The 13,331-nt window shown below is 46.2% G+C and overlaps 1 protein-coding gene across 3 annotated transcripts in view; it reads left to right on the top strand.

The window, feature by feature from the left end:
- The window catches only part of LOC140189258 (spectrin beta chain, non-erythrocytic 1-like), a 464,253-nt gene that overhangs the window by 121,189 nt on the left and 329,733 nt on the right, over nt 1-13,331 (top strand). For 2 of the 3 annotated variants that reach the window (XM_072245944.1, XM_072245947.1), the window contains exon 2: nt 7,253-7,444. In XM_072245944.1, coding sequence (XP_072102045.1) covers nt 7,285-7,444 — 160 coding nt within the window. In that variant the 5' untranslated portion in view covers nt 7,253-7,284. Of the gene's footprint in view, nt 1-7,252; nt 7,445-7,548; nt 7,551-13,331 lie in introns of all 3 variants that reach the window. The other variant, XM_072245948.1, reaches the window with a different exon arrangement.

Here is a 13,331-nt window from a genome sequence, read left to right as displayed (position 1 = left end):
CAGTAGAGACCACTGTAGTGTTTGCAAAAATCATCCAAATCCATTGTGAAGATAGAGGTCAGCATCCTCCATCAGGCAGTACTCTGTTCAAACAGGTCAGTTAACTGGGCCATATTGTCCGCGTGCCTGACACCTGACTTTCAAAGCAAGTACTCGGTAATGCCATAAGGATTACTGGCAAGCAGCAAGGAAAATGCTTGGCGGACACCCGTGTTACACTGTTCTGTGAATCTGTGACATTCTGAATCCTTCTTGCAAAGTTGTGGCTTGTTCAGTGAATGTGGGACAGTGACCGGCTGGAACAATTTTCAGAGGGCACTGGTTCCCTTGAGCACGAGGACTGGAGTCCACAGTGGAAGGGGCACTTCATCTCCGTATTGATCCCCCCTCCCCCGAACCCGCAGAATTGGATTTGAAACTACTCCCCCCTGGCCGTCAAGGACCTGCCTCGGGAGAAGAGGAGGTGCAAGCTTGAGCTCTTTCTGAGTGCTGCCACTCTGAATGTTGATGTCCTCCCCCCCCCCCAAAATATGGTGACGTCGAGGGATCGTGAAGGCCAGTGGGTGCTGGTATGTGCTTTTCACTGGGTCTCACCAGCCAGAGGGGTTGCAGAGAATGATTGATGTGGATTTTCTAGGATAGAGTGGATGTTAATGGATAGTTCCACTGTCAGTCATGCCTGCTGACCCCTTTGGTTCAAGTGACTGGGATTGAATTGAAGCATAAAATTTGTGTGTCGCTCTCCTTCACTCCTACTTTCATGAAAATACCCTGCTTGGATTAGGAGAAGTTGCTGTGATTTCTCTCACATCTTCAGTTTCCTTCACTTTCAAAGGTTTACTTGTTGTCACAATATGTAAGCAGTATACAACCCTGAGATTCGTCTTCTCCAGATAGCCACGAAACAAAGAGAAATCATGGAGGTCATTCAAAGAAAAACAGCAACACCACCCCCCGCCCCGCACAAAACAAAAATCTCACAAACGGCAAAAAGAACATCAACCCCCCCCCCCACACACAGAAAAACAGATCGTGCAAATGGCAAGCGCGTCAAACCCCAAACAGCAAAAAAAATCCTAACATTGCACAAAGCCGCAGCCAGAAAGAATGGGTGAAAATACGGTATATAAAAGCGTAAAACTGGAAGAGTCCAATTTCAACATCGGTCGCATCCTCCGACCTCAGAGAGAGCGATAGAGCGAGCAAGAGAGAGAGAGGGGGGGAAGAAAAAATCATCTCCGGAATGCAGAGGCGTTCCCTCGGCAGCACTGAGCGAGTGATATATCACACACAGCCATTTTGACACTGTCTTTGAGTAAATTGACATGGCCAGCTGCACTATTAACTTATTTGAGCCCAGCAATGTCCCACTTAGCATACAATTTACTGACTGACACAGAATTATCAGTGAAGACTGTTCACCAGGTCTGTCACATTAGCTTAGTGTGACTGCCAGGTGCCCACAGGCCCGAGGTTAGGAAGCTGGCAGAGCACAGAAGGCAGCTAGAGAATACTTGTGATGAAATCATTGTTTCAGCAAATAACTTCTGACAAAATTAACTCTGCAAACAAAACGTCCAATATTTGTCAGCCTGCTACACGGCCATTTGAATTGGAAGTACCGATTTGGGTTCACGTCCCTTCCTGAAATAAATGAGTTCTTTGTGATACGTAGTCTGTGATTGTTAATTGCTAATTAGATATGTAAATCTTAGCAGCCACTTAGTTAGGTACAGCATTGTGTAAAAGTCTTCAGCCCGTATATAAAGATAGGGTGCCTAAAACGTTTGCATAGTACTGTATACAATGTCATTTCAGTTACCAAATGACATTTAATACTATAAGCAACTTCCTATTTTAGCAATATGCAGTACAATGCAAAAGTTTGAATTACCCTAACTATCTATATGCGACTAAGACTTTTGCAGATTAACTGTGTAAGGGTGGAACCCAGGGTGGTGGTCTTCTGCGGTCGGGTTCAGAGGAGATTTACAAGGATGTTGCCTGGATTGGGGAACATACCTCATGAGAATAGTTTGAGTGAACTCAGCCTTTTCCCCTTGGAGCGACGGAGGATGAGAGGTGACCTGACAGAGGTGTATAAGATGATGAGAGGATCCATGTGGATAGTCAGAGGCTTTTTCCCAGGGCTGAAAGATGCTTGGAAATAGGTACAGAGGAGATATCAGGGGTAAGTTTTTTACTCAGAGAGTGGTGAGTGCGTGGAATGGGCTGCCGGCAACGGTGGTGGAGGCGGAAACGATAGAGTCTTTTAAGAGACTCCTGGACAGGTACATGGAGCTTAGAAAAATATGGGTAACTTCTAAAGTAAGTAAATGTTCAGCATTGTAGACCGAAGGGCCTGTATTGTGCTGTAGGTTTTCTATGTTTCTATCCACTTCAAGGTTTGACATGTTGTGCACAGAGGTACTCTTCTGCACACAGCATTGTTGTAATGTATGAATTGCTGTTGCCTTCCTGTCAGTTTCAACCAGTCTGGCCATTTTTCTCCCAACTTCTCTCGTTAACCAGATGTTTCTCGCTCACTGGATCTGTTTTTTTGTTTTGTGCACCATTCTCTGTAAACTCTAGAGCAGGGATTCCTAACCTTTTATTTTTACACCGTGGACCCCAACCATTAACCGAGGTGTCCATGGACCCCCAAGTTGGGAACCCCCGATCCAAAGACTGTTCTGTTTGAAAATCCCAGGAGATCAGCGGTTTCTGAGATACTCAAACCACCCTGTCTGGCCGCAACAAATATTCCACGATCCAAGTGACTTAGATCACGTTTCTTCCGCATTCTGATGTTTGGCCTGAACAACGACTGAGCCTCTTGACCATGCCTGCATGCTTTTTTGCATTGAGTTGCTGCCACATGATTGGCTGATTACATCCTTGCATCGACGAGCAGGCGTACCTAATAAAGTGGCCATCGAGTGTAAATCTTGGCGACCTACTGTGGTGAATCAGAATCAGGTTTAATATCACCGGCATACGTGGTGAAACTTGTTAACTTTGCGGCAGCAGTACATGATAATAGAAAGAAAAACCTTGTGAATTACTCTGTGTGTGTGTGTGTGTGTGTGTGTGTGTGTGTGTGTGTGTGAGTCTATCTCGAAGGACAATGGGTGATGATCATCATCACAAGCCTGGGCGGAAGGTGTGGAGATCCTGAGATGCCCGGTCATCAAGATCCCCCTCTCGGCCTCACCGGTGGAGTCCAAAGGAAAGCTTATGAAGCAATACGTCTGTCACCAGCTCGGCTGCAGGAGCTGCCGGAAGGATGTCCGGTGACGTCCGGCTGCCTTAGGAGCTCCACTCCGGATTTGCTGTCTGGGTTTTACTCCCGTAGCCTTCGTCTCTCCCGAGGCTGCCCGCGAGGCAGTGGGGCTATTTACCCGTCGCTGGGGGTCTGGTTCACGAGCACCAGGGTGTGTCCACACACCGGTAGGCTTGCGTGCTGCGTGTTCAGGGGCCGGACCTCCTCCCCGTCCTCTGTAGCTCAGTCCGAGTCCGAGAGGAGTTCAGTTTCTGTGCGTCGCCGGCGAGGAGGCACGACGGGAGGCTTGCTGTAGGAGAGGCTGTGTACTGGCAGGGACAGACTGACACATTCAGCTCTCCTGTTCCCGAGACTGCTCGCCAGCGGTGGGGACTGAGAGTGAGAGCGACAGGCACGACCCACTATGCTACCACACTAGACACGTCACAACAACTACTTTTATATATCAAGTAGTTAAGTAAATAGTGCAAACACAAAAATTAAAAAATAGTGAGGAGGTGTTCATGGGTTCAATGTTCATTTAGAAATCTGATGGCAGAAAGGAAGAAGCTATGAGTCATTGAGAGAATTGAAGTCAAACTAGGGATAATCATAATGCGGCCCAGTATCTAATCAACTTTATTAAAGATAATACTTTGCCTGTTTCAGCGCTGGGTAGACTGTGGTATGCTCTTGTTTGAAAGAATTTAGAATTTACGTAAATCTTACATCCATCCCACAATGTGAGGGATTAAAAATGTCTTCGTTTAAAAAAAAAACCATCAATAATTTTTTTTTAAAAAGTAAGATGCTGAAAATTTGAAGTAGAATTGGAAAGCTGCACAAGTGTCGAACAGCTCTACAAGCAACGACAGGATGAAAAATGACTTGGTGAAGTAGGGCTATTAATTTTCAGACAACATTTTGAATTCTCTTTTGAACTGCTGGAAAGGAATTCAGTGGTGAGAAGCTGTTCGTGCAATTAATTATGCACCACCATGCTGAAAGGAAGTATTAAAAATTATGCCGTGAAGGATGAGAGACACCAAGCAACTTTTGCATGTAGAGAAGGCGGCTATAGATAGAGTGGAAAACACAAAATTGTTGATATATTGTGACCTTTACAATCTCTTTTAAAGGTGTCCCAGTTTAAAACTAGGACAAGCTAGACATAGACTGCATCTTCTGATCCAAATGCTTATTTAGGACATTCCTACTTGTTCATTTAATCCATTTTTTTTTGGAGTGAGATGGGCCTCAGTGTAAATTCTAGTCTGCTTTTGAATCGACGTTTAAACCGCTCTAAATTTAAGTTTGAGATTAGCTTTATGTGTCACATGTTCTTGGAGTGAAATGTGTCATTTGCCTCGATGACTGATGCAGTCCGAGGATGTGCTGGAGGATTGAGACGTTTCTCAGACTGCTCACAAAGCAAGTCTTACTATGCTACCAGTACCAACGTAGCACATCTGCAGTTTGCTAGCCCTAACCTGTAGGTCTTTGGAATGTGGGAGGGAACCGGAGGAAACCCACATGGACACAGGGAGAACATGCAGACTCCTTATAGACAGCAGTCGTTATTGAGCCGAGAGCCATTGGCGCTGTAATAGCGTTACACCAATCGCTCTGCTACGGTGCCGCCCCACGGTAATTTGAAAATTGAGAACAGGAAGAGGCTGTTCAGCTAGATGCATTTGTGAGATCAGGGCTACTCTGTGACCTGCAAACATGAGGAAATCTGCAGATGCTGCAAATCCATGTAACACACACACACACACAAAATGCTGGAGGAACTCAGCAGGCCAGGCAGCAGCGACAGAAATAAATAAACATTCAACAGTTCGGGCCAAGACCGTCTCAGCCTGAAACATCAACTGTTTACTCTTTTCCATTGATGCTGCCTGGCCTGCTGAGTTCCTCCGGTATTTTGTGTGTGTTATTCGGTGACCTAACCCTTTTTCTTCATCTTCATCTTTCAGCGAAATTTCTTCATAATTTTAGTTAAGGTCCAACCATCTCAAGTTTAAATGTAATATCTGAGCCATGTTGCCTGTTGCAGTTGGGATTTTTAAATGTCCAAACCATCCTAACTTTATATTCGAAAAGCCTGGCTCTAAAATCCTTCCAAATCCCATCTCCCAACTAGTGGATGTCTGTGAAGAGGACGAATTTCAGGTTGTATAACTGTATAACCGTACTCTGATATTAAATGGACTTTGAAACCTTTGTAAAAAGATTGTCCATCGCAGTATTGGGTACAATGGCCCAGCACCAGAAACAATTCTACTGACCCTATACGCAGTCTTTAATAGTTGGAAAATTCAAGCAAATTGCACCTTAAGTCCAAAGGGATCTGTCCTTGTAGTTTATTGGTGCTCTGGATGGTCAAACCAGGCCATTGAGAGATTTTACGAGGACCTTTGTGTCATCATTCTTGGTACGAATCCGATGCAGGTCCAACAGACCCTTGTTCCATATACACGCTCACCACTCATTTCCAGATTTGAATTGTGAAATTATATTCATGGACAGAGGTGTCTGCCATTTTGTGTAAGGGACGTAATCTAAAATCAGAATTGTTGCAGTTTGTGAAGAATTGTTTCTGGCGCCGAACTGTCATACCTAATACTAAGATAGACCATCCTTTTTCAAAGGTTTTAAAGTCCATTTAATATCAGGGTACGTACACAGTTGTACAACCTGAAATTTGTCCTCTGCACAGACATCCACGAAACAGAGAAACCCCGTAGAACAACAGAAATATCAAAGCCCCCTCCATTTGCCCAAGCAGTGGCAAAAGCATTGATCTTTTCTCTTTGAAGGCGTTGCTAGGGAATGGTTCTGCAGGAAGTGACTGTGCAATGGTAATTCACCGATGGTACTATGTGGTAATTAGCAGGTTGTTGTATAGTAGAGAGCATATGCGGTGGGGGGAGGGGAGGGAAGGAATGTTGACTCAGACCAGGAGAGGCCTGCGTCGGGCATTTTCATGCCTTACGAGGCGCAGATTGGAAGTCTGTGTGGGGCGCCACTCCTCGCACAGACACTAGAGCAATGTGTGGTTAAGTGCCTTGCTCAAGGGCACAAACACGCTGCTCGAACTAGCAACTTTCAGATCACTAGACGAATGCCTTAACCACTTGGCCACGTGCCCAACAAATACGCGCATATGCGGTGAGTGTAACTAATCCTGTTCCAGTGTAGGTGAGTAGAGCAAGGGACCTCTCTGTGAATCAAATTTGGGAATCATCTTGAGAGATAAACATATTTAGGACAGTTTGAACTGTCAGAATGATTGAATATTGAAAGGCCTAGATAGACTGGACGTGGAGAGGATGTTACCTATAGCGGGGGGGTCTTGGACCAGAGGGCACAACCTCAGAATAGAAGGACGTCCCTTTAGAAAAGAGATGAGGAGGAATTTGTTTAGCCCAGAGGGTGGTGAATCTGTGCAGTTCATTGCCACAGGTGGCTGTGGAGGCAAATGGAGGTTGATAGGTTCTTGATTAGTCAGGGCGTCAAATATCTGGCAGGAGTATGGGGTTGAGAGGGACGATAATTAGAGAGTGGCATGGTAACATGGTGGTTAGCACAACACTTTACAGTACAGGAGACCTGGGTTCAAATCCCACTGCTGCCTATAAGGAGTTTGTGACTGCGTGGGTTTCCTCCAGGTGCTCTGGTTTCACCCTACACTCAAAAGGATGTACTGATTGGGAAGTTAATTGGTCATTGTAAATTGTCCTGTGGTTAGGCTAAGATTAAATCGGGAGGGGGTGGGATTGCTGGGCAGCGTAGTCCGAAAGGGTCTATTCCGCACTGTATCCCAAAAAAATAAATAATACGGTAAAAATGATCAGCCATGATGGAATGGTGGAGCAGACTTGATGGACCGAATGGCTTAGTTCTGCTCCTGTGTTCTATAGTCTTAACAGCTTGTTCCTTTTTAACCACACTCGGTGATTAAGCAGGTCTCCTCTTGCCTTGCAGCTGTGATCGAGGAGCGCGGGTTCTCCTGAAGGATGAGCAACACGATGTCAACGGGCACAGACTACGACAGCATCGAAATCCAGCAGCAGTACAACGACATTAACAACCGGTGGGATGCCGGTGAGGAGGAGTGGGACAACGAGAACAGCTCAGCGCGACTCTTCGAACGCTCACGTATCAAAGCCTTGGCAGGTAGGCAGATTTGTTCTGGGACGGCGACCAGCCGACGTGGGTTTAAACGGCAGCCGGGGAATAAAATAAATCGGTCATTCAGCAATGGTGATCGTATTGTAGAGACGTATCCGGTTCACTAGGAGGTAAATCATCTGTGTGGCTCCCCATGTGACTCCAGATCCAACAAAATGGTTGACTGCGGACCTGCCCTTAGAAATGGCCTGTATGATATCTCACAGTGAAAACTAGGGGTGGGTAATGTCTTCTGTGATTCCTGTATTCTGTGAATCAATTAAAAGAGGTTTATTTTTTGCGACATGTTTTGTTGAATTTGTATGAGAAGTTGGTGAGGCCTGGTTTGGAGTATTGTGTGCAGTTTTGGTCACCTACCGACAGGAAAGATGTAAATAAGGTCGAAAGAGTGCGGAGAAAACTTACAAGGATGTTGCCGGGTCTGGAAGACCTGAGTTATAAGGAAATATTGAATAGGTTAGGACTTTATTCCTTGGAACGTGGAAGATTGAGCGGAGGTTTGATAGAGGTATACAAAATTATGAGGGATATAAATAGGATAAATGCGAACAGGCTTTTTCTACTGAGGTTGGGTGGGACTACATCTAAAGGTCATGGGTTAAGGGTGAAAGGTGAAAAGTTGAAGGGGAATACGAGGGGAAACTTCTTCACCCAGAGGGTGGTGACAGTGTGGGATGATCTGCCAGCACAAGTGATACATACGAGCTCGATTTTGAGGTTTAAGAGAAGTTTGGGTAGATACATGGAGGGCGATGGTCCCAGTGCAGCTCGATGGGAATAGGCAATTTAAATGGCTTCAGCAGGGACTAGATGGGCCGAGGGGCCTGTTTCAGTGCCATACCTTTTTATGACTCCAAGTTAATTCTGTATTTCCTGGTTCCGTGAAACTGGACAGAGTGAGGTGCTGTTAGATGGCAGTGTACTGTTGAAGGGAAACCTAAATTCATTCTCAATCTCTACTTTCCACCAAGTTTCTCTAGCGGACATCTTAAACTAACTGTGCGGTCCCTGTCCAGACGCCAAGGGCAAATGCAGGAGTCTCATGTCTGGCTGGGAAGAGGACATGGCAACAAAAGGAGGTTAAAGAGAGGATGGACTCTGTGTGGGTGGAGGGGTCCTTTCTCCGTGACATGCACAAATCCTTCCTGATAAAGCTCATTCACAATGCACTGCTGAGCACCCACCATAATGCGGAGAAGGGGAAAATGGAGGTAAGTTTTAGTCAGAAATACTGTGATTTTGTTGTGTGGTTCTGCTTGCTGGTCTCGTTACATTGCTTTCCTTTATATTTCGGGCCAGTTTAGGCATTGATGTTGACTTGAATGCTTGCTGCCATCTTTTGCTGTATTTGGGGGAAAAAAAGGATTTGGTTGGTGCAGGGTGTTGGGACTGTGAATGAAGTCACCGGAGAGATACTGAAGCTGGTGGATGTCGAAGTCTACATAAAAGCAAGGATGTGATGTTGAGGCTTCATAAAGCACTGGTGAGGCCTCACTTGGAGTATTGTGAGGAGTTTTGGGCCCCTTGTCTGAGAAGGATGTGATGATATTGCAGAGGGTTCACAGGAGGTTCACAAAAACAATACTGGGATTGAAAGGATTATCATATGAGGAGCGTTTGATAGCCCTGGGTCACACTGGAATTCAGAAGAATGGTGGGGGGGGGGGAATCTTGTTGAAGCCTATCAAATGGTGAAAGACCTCGATGGAATCGATGTGGAGTTAATGCAATATTCTGTGTTTTCACCCATTCTTTCTCATGTTTTTGTGGGAGGGAGGGGTGTTTGGAGGTCAGTGTTCAGTGTTCTTGTTGCGTTTCATGTGGGGGTGGGGGTTGACATTCTTGTTGCGTTTCATGTGGGGGTGGGGGTTGACATTCTTGTTGCTTTTCATGTGAAGGGGGTGAATGATTGTGTTTGCTGTTTCTCTCTGTTCTGACTGCCATGGTTTTCTTTGTTCCGTGGCTATCTGGAGAAGAAGAATCTCAGAGTTGTATGCTGCATATGTACTTTGCTAATAAAAGAACCTCTGAACCTTTGAGCATTCACGCGAGGGAGAATTTACAATGGGCAACAGGTATATATCTTTGCCCTGTGGGAGGAAACTGGGAGATGATGCACACGCAGGGAGGATGTTCAAATTCCATACTGTATCAGATATCAGGATCGGTCCCAGGTCACTGGAGCTGTGACTGTCCAAACGCTGTCAACATTTATCCCTTTCATTCACATTTGATGGAACGGACCATCTTGATCCCGACCCTTTTCCCGACTATCGCCCACCTCTGAGAACATTCATCGGCCTCGAGCAAGGTGTAAGCACCCTCATTCATCCTACCTTTCTCGAGAAGCAGGGGTTCCCAACCTGGGGTTTACAGATCCCTCGGTTAACGGTAGGGGTCCATGGCGTAGAACTCCGGCCTGGAGATCCTGAAGCCACAGAAGACCATGAGTTTCTCCACTGGACAGGATCCTTCACTGGGGTCTTCCTGTTTTGTCTGTGACAGCCGCTCGAGGTAGAGTGGTTTAATGAGAGGCAAGTGCTAAGGGTTTCTCCTGCCTGATCACTGGACAAGCTGAAGTTTACTGAAGTGCCCTTTACTTACCTTCTTATTAACAGCATCAACTCTGACTGTTTGAGTTCTCCCGGTGTAGGAGCCGCACACTTGTTTTCTATCTGCACTGTTATTCTGTGTCGCGTGTTTATTATGGTAGCTAGTCACTTGGGTGGGGGTGTGGTTAAAGCAGTGGTCCCCAACCTCCGGGCCACAGACTGACACATTGCCGCGAAGGATGCAGAGGTGCAGCGGTAGTCGGAATGCACACAGCACATCTTTAAGAAAAACCCAAAATAAACAAGCCAATTAATTAGGCGCCGCCCAGCACGTAAATGTCGGCCCATATCAGAGGCGATGGCAATCAGCAACCGGGCGGCACCTAATTAATTAGCTTGTTTATTTTGGCTTTTTTCTTAAAGATGTGCTGGGTGCGTTCTGGCTACCGCTGCACCCCTGCATGCTTCGCGGCAATGTATCGGCCCGCGGCCCGGAGGTTGGGGAGCACTGGGTTAAGGCAAAGGGAGTAAGTTACGTGTTCATGCTTTATTCTGCTGAGTTTGGAGCTGGGGACTGCATTTGAAATTGCTTAACTCTACCTAACTTGGATTAAGCCTGCTTAATATTGCTCGACTTAGTTTCATCATTTTAAGATTGTATGTTTTGCTAGTTGCTAATAGATGATGAAATACATTTTTTTGACTTTTTGAACATTATTATTGGAGTGGATCAAAGGCCGAGTCAAACAAGATAGGTACTTGTGCTGACGAAGGGTCTCGGCCTGAAAGGTCGACTGTACCTCTTCTAGAGATGCTGCCTGGCCTGCTGCGTTCACCAGCAACTTTGATGTGTGTTGCTTGAATTTCCAACATCTGCAGAATTCCTGTTGTTTAAGTACTGGTGCTTGGTCTCTAGCAGCAGCGCTGGGTTGTTGGAGTGGCTGCTACACTTGGTAAGCTTCACTGAAAATCCCGGAGAAATGTATCTCTGGAATGGAGTTTTGCTGATCAAGGCAGCTTAGTGCATACTTTTGTTAGGAACAGTCGGCGTGTTTATAATGAGCTGTTTGCTTGATGGTGTGTGTGTTAGACTTTAAAAAAACTGAAGCAAGCTTTTCGTTTTCCTGTCTGTTCTATGAACTGACCCAGTACTGGTGTGTTTCGTCTGTGCAAAGCAAAATCACAAATTCTGTGGAGAGCTGTGCGTAAGTGGAACCGCAACCTTTCTGTATCCACACAAGACGATCTGTGATAACCGCACTGCTTCGTGGCCGTGGCGTTCACGTGGACAGGCTTTTGGTGATGTTCACTCTGAGCAACTTGAAGCTCTCGGCCTCAGCACTGCTGATGTAAACAGGAGCGTCTGCACTCTGCACTGACCCACTTCCTGAAGCCAGTGACCAGCTCTTTTGTTTGTTCTGAGCTCATAGCTCCACTGTGACTGGAGGGCAGTCAGTGGTTCATGAGAATGCAGAAGGTTACAATTTAAACTGATGCCACTGCTGCAAAAAGAATTAAGATTTACTCCTAAAAGTTGCTGGTGAACGCAGCAGGCCAGGCAGCATCTCTAGGAAGAGGTACAGTTGATGTCAGGACAAAGGGTTTCGGCCTGAAACATCGACTGTACCTCTTCCTAGAGATGCTGCCTGGCCTGCTGTGTTCACCAGCAACTTTTATGTGTGTTGCTTGAATTTTGAGCATCTGCCGATTTCCACGTGTTTAAGATTCACTTCTGATCATTTGGACAGCGTAGAGTGCAGACTGGCAACAGGAGTAGCTAGACATGTTGTTCACCTCCAGCTCAGCCTTGGATTCAGTGAGGCTTGCATCAGTAGTCACACTACAAAGGGAAAAAAACACTTAAGCACCTTCAACTGTCAGGATTTCCCGCTGGCCAAACATTTTAATTCCACTGCCCAGTCCTATTACGACATGTGTCACGATGTGGCCACTATCGTGTTGGAAGGGTAACACCTCATATTCTTTCTGGGTAGCCTCGTACCCAACGGCAGGGAAATCAATTTCCCTACCTTCCAGTTCTTTCAACCCCCACCTGTCTTTTTTCCATTCCCCCATTCTAGCTCCCCTCTTAGATTAGATTAAACTTTATTGTCATTGTGCCGAGCACAGATATAAAGCCAATGAAGTGCAGTTAGCATCTGACCAGAAGTGCGAAAGAATAGTATTATTCTTCTTCTCACCTGGCCATCACCCCCCCCCCCCCCCCCGGTGACCTCCTCCTTCTCTTTCTCCTACGGTCCACTCTCCTCTCCTATCTGATTCCTCCTCCTCCTCCAGCCGTTTTACCTTTTCCACCTATCACCTTCCAGCTTACACCCCCCCTCATCTTCCCCCTCACCTGGTCTCACTCACCACATTCTATTTTTTACTCTTGCTCTCCCCCCCCCCACCTTTTTATAATGACTCCCCACCCCCTCCACTTCCAGTCCCGATGAACAGTCTTGGTCGGAAAAGTCAACAGTTTATTCCTTGCCACTGATGTTGCCTGACGTACTGCGTTTCCAGCATTTGGTGGTGCATTCCAGCACTTCATCGAAAGGGAATGGCTTTGGCCAGCACCCATGTCACTTAAGATTTCTCCCAAAGTATCACTGAGTGGAATAAGTCACAGGCATTTGCATAACATGTTTAAATTATAGCTCCCATTCCCATCCGACACTTACGCAGCTATGTTTCACAGGTGACATTCCATTAGTCCAAGGATAAGCCATGTCCCTGCAATGATGCCTGTGCTAACAATCGTCAGTTCTCTCTCTGCTCATTTCAGCTCTTTTTTTTTAAATTGCAGAATTGATTGCTTCTGCTGACAGCAAAATTTCTACTCTTTCGTCTAGTGAAGAGTTTCTGTATACACCTGCGAGTTCAGAGGGCCCAGCCTCAGTGCAGTAGGACGAGCCTTTAGGACAGAGATGAGGAGGGATCTCTTTCGCCAGAGGGCGGTGAGTCTGTGGAATTCATTGCCACAGGCAGCTGTGGAGGCCAGGTCGTTGGAGAGGAATAGACAGTCGATGTTTGGGGCTGAGACACTGGAAAGGAAAGGGGGAAGAAGCCAGAAGAGGGGGAAGGTGGGTGGGTGGGGGAGAGAGGGCTCAAGTGAGAAGCTGGCAGGCTTACTAGTTAAAGGACTGAGGAAGGAATCTGATGGGACTCGGCCATGAAGTGGCGCTGTGCCACCACATCACAACCCATTGTCCACAGAGTACCATGACTGGCACTGAAATAACCCAGATATGCTGTTACGTGTGAGATGCGGTTTTAATTCCCTCTTTTAAAATTATTACACAGAATGGTTGTATTCT

This window comes from Mobula birostris, chromosome 28 (genome assembly GCF_030028105.1).
Source record: "Mobula birostris isolate sMobBir1 chromosome 28, sMobBir1.hap1, whole genome shotgun sequence".
Lineage (NCBI taxonomy): Eukaryota > Metazoa > Chordata > Chondrichthyes > Myliobatiformes > Myliobatidae > Mobula > Mobula birostris.
This window is presented reverse-complemented; position numbering and strand designations above follow the sequence as displayed.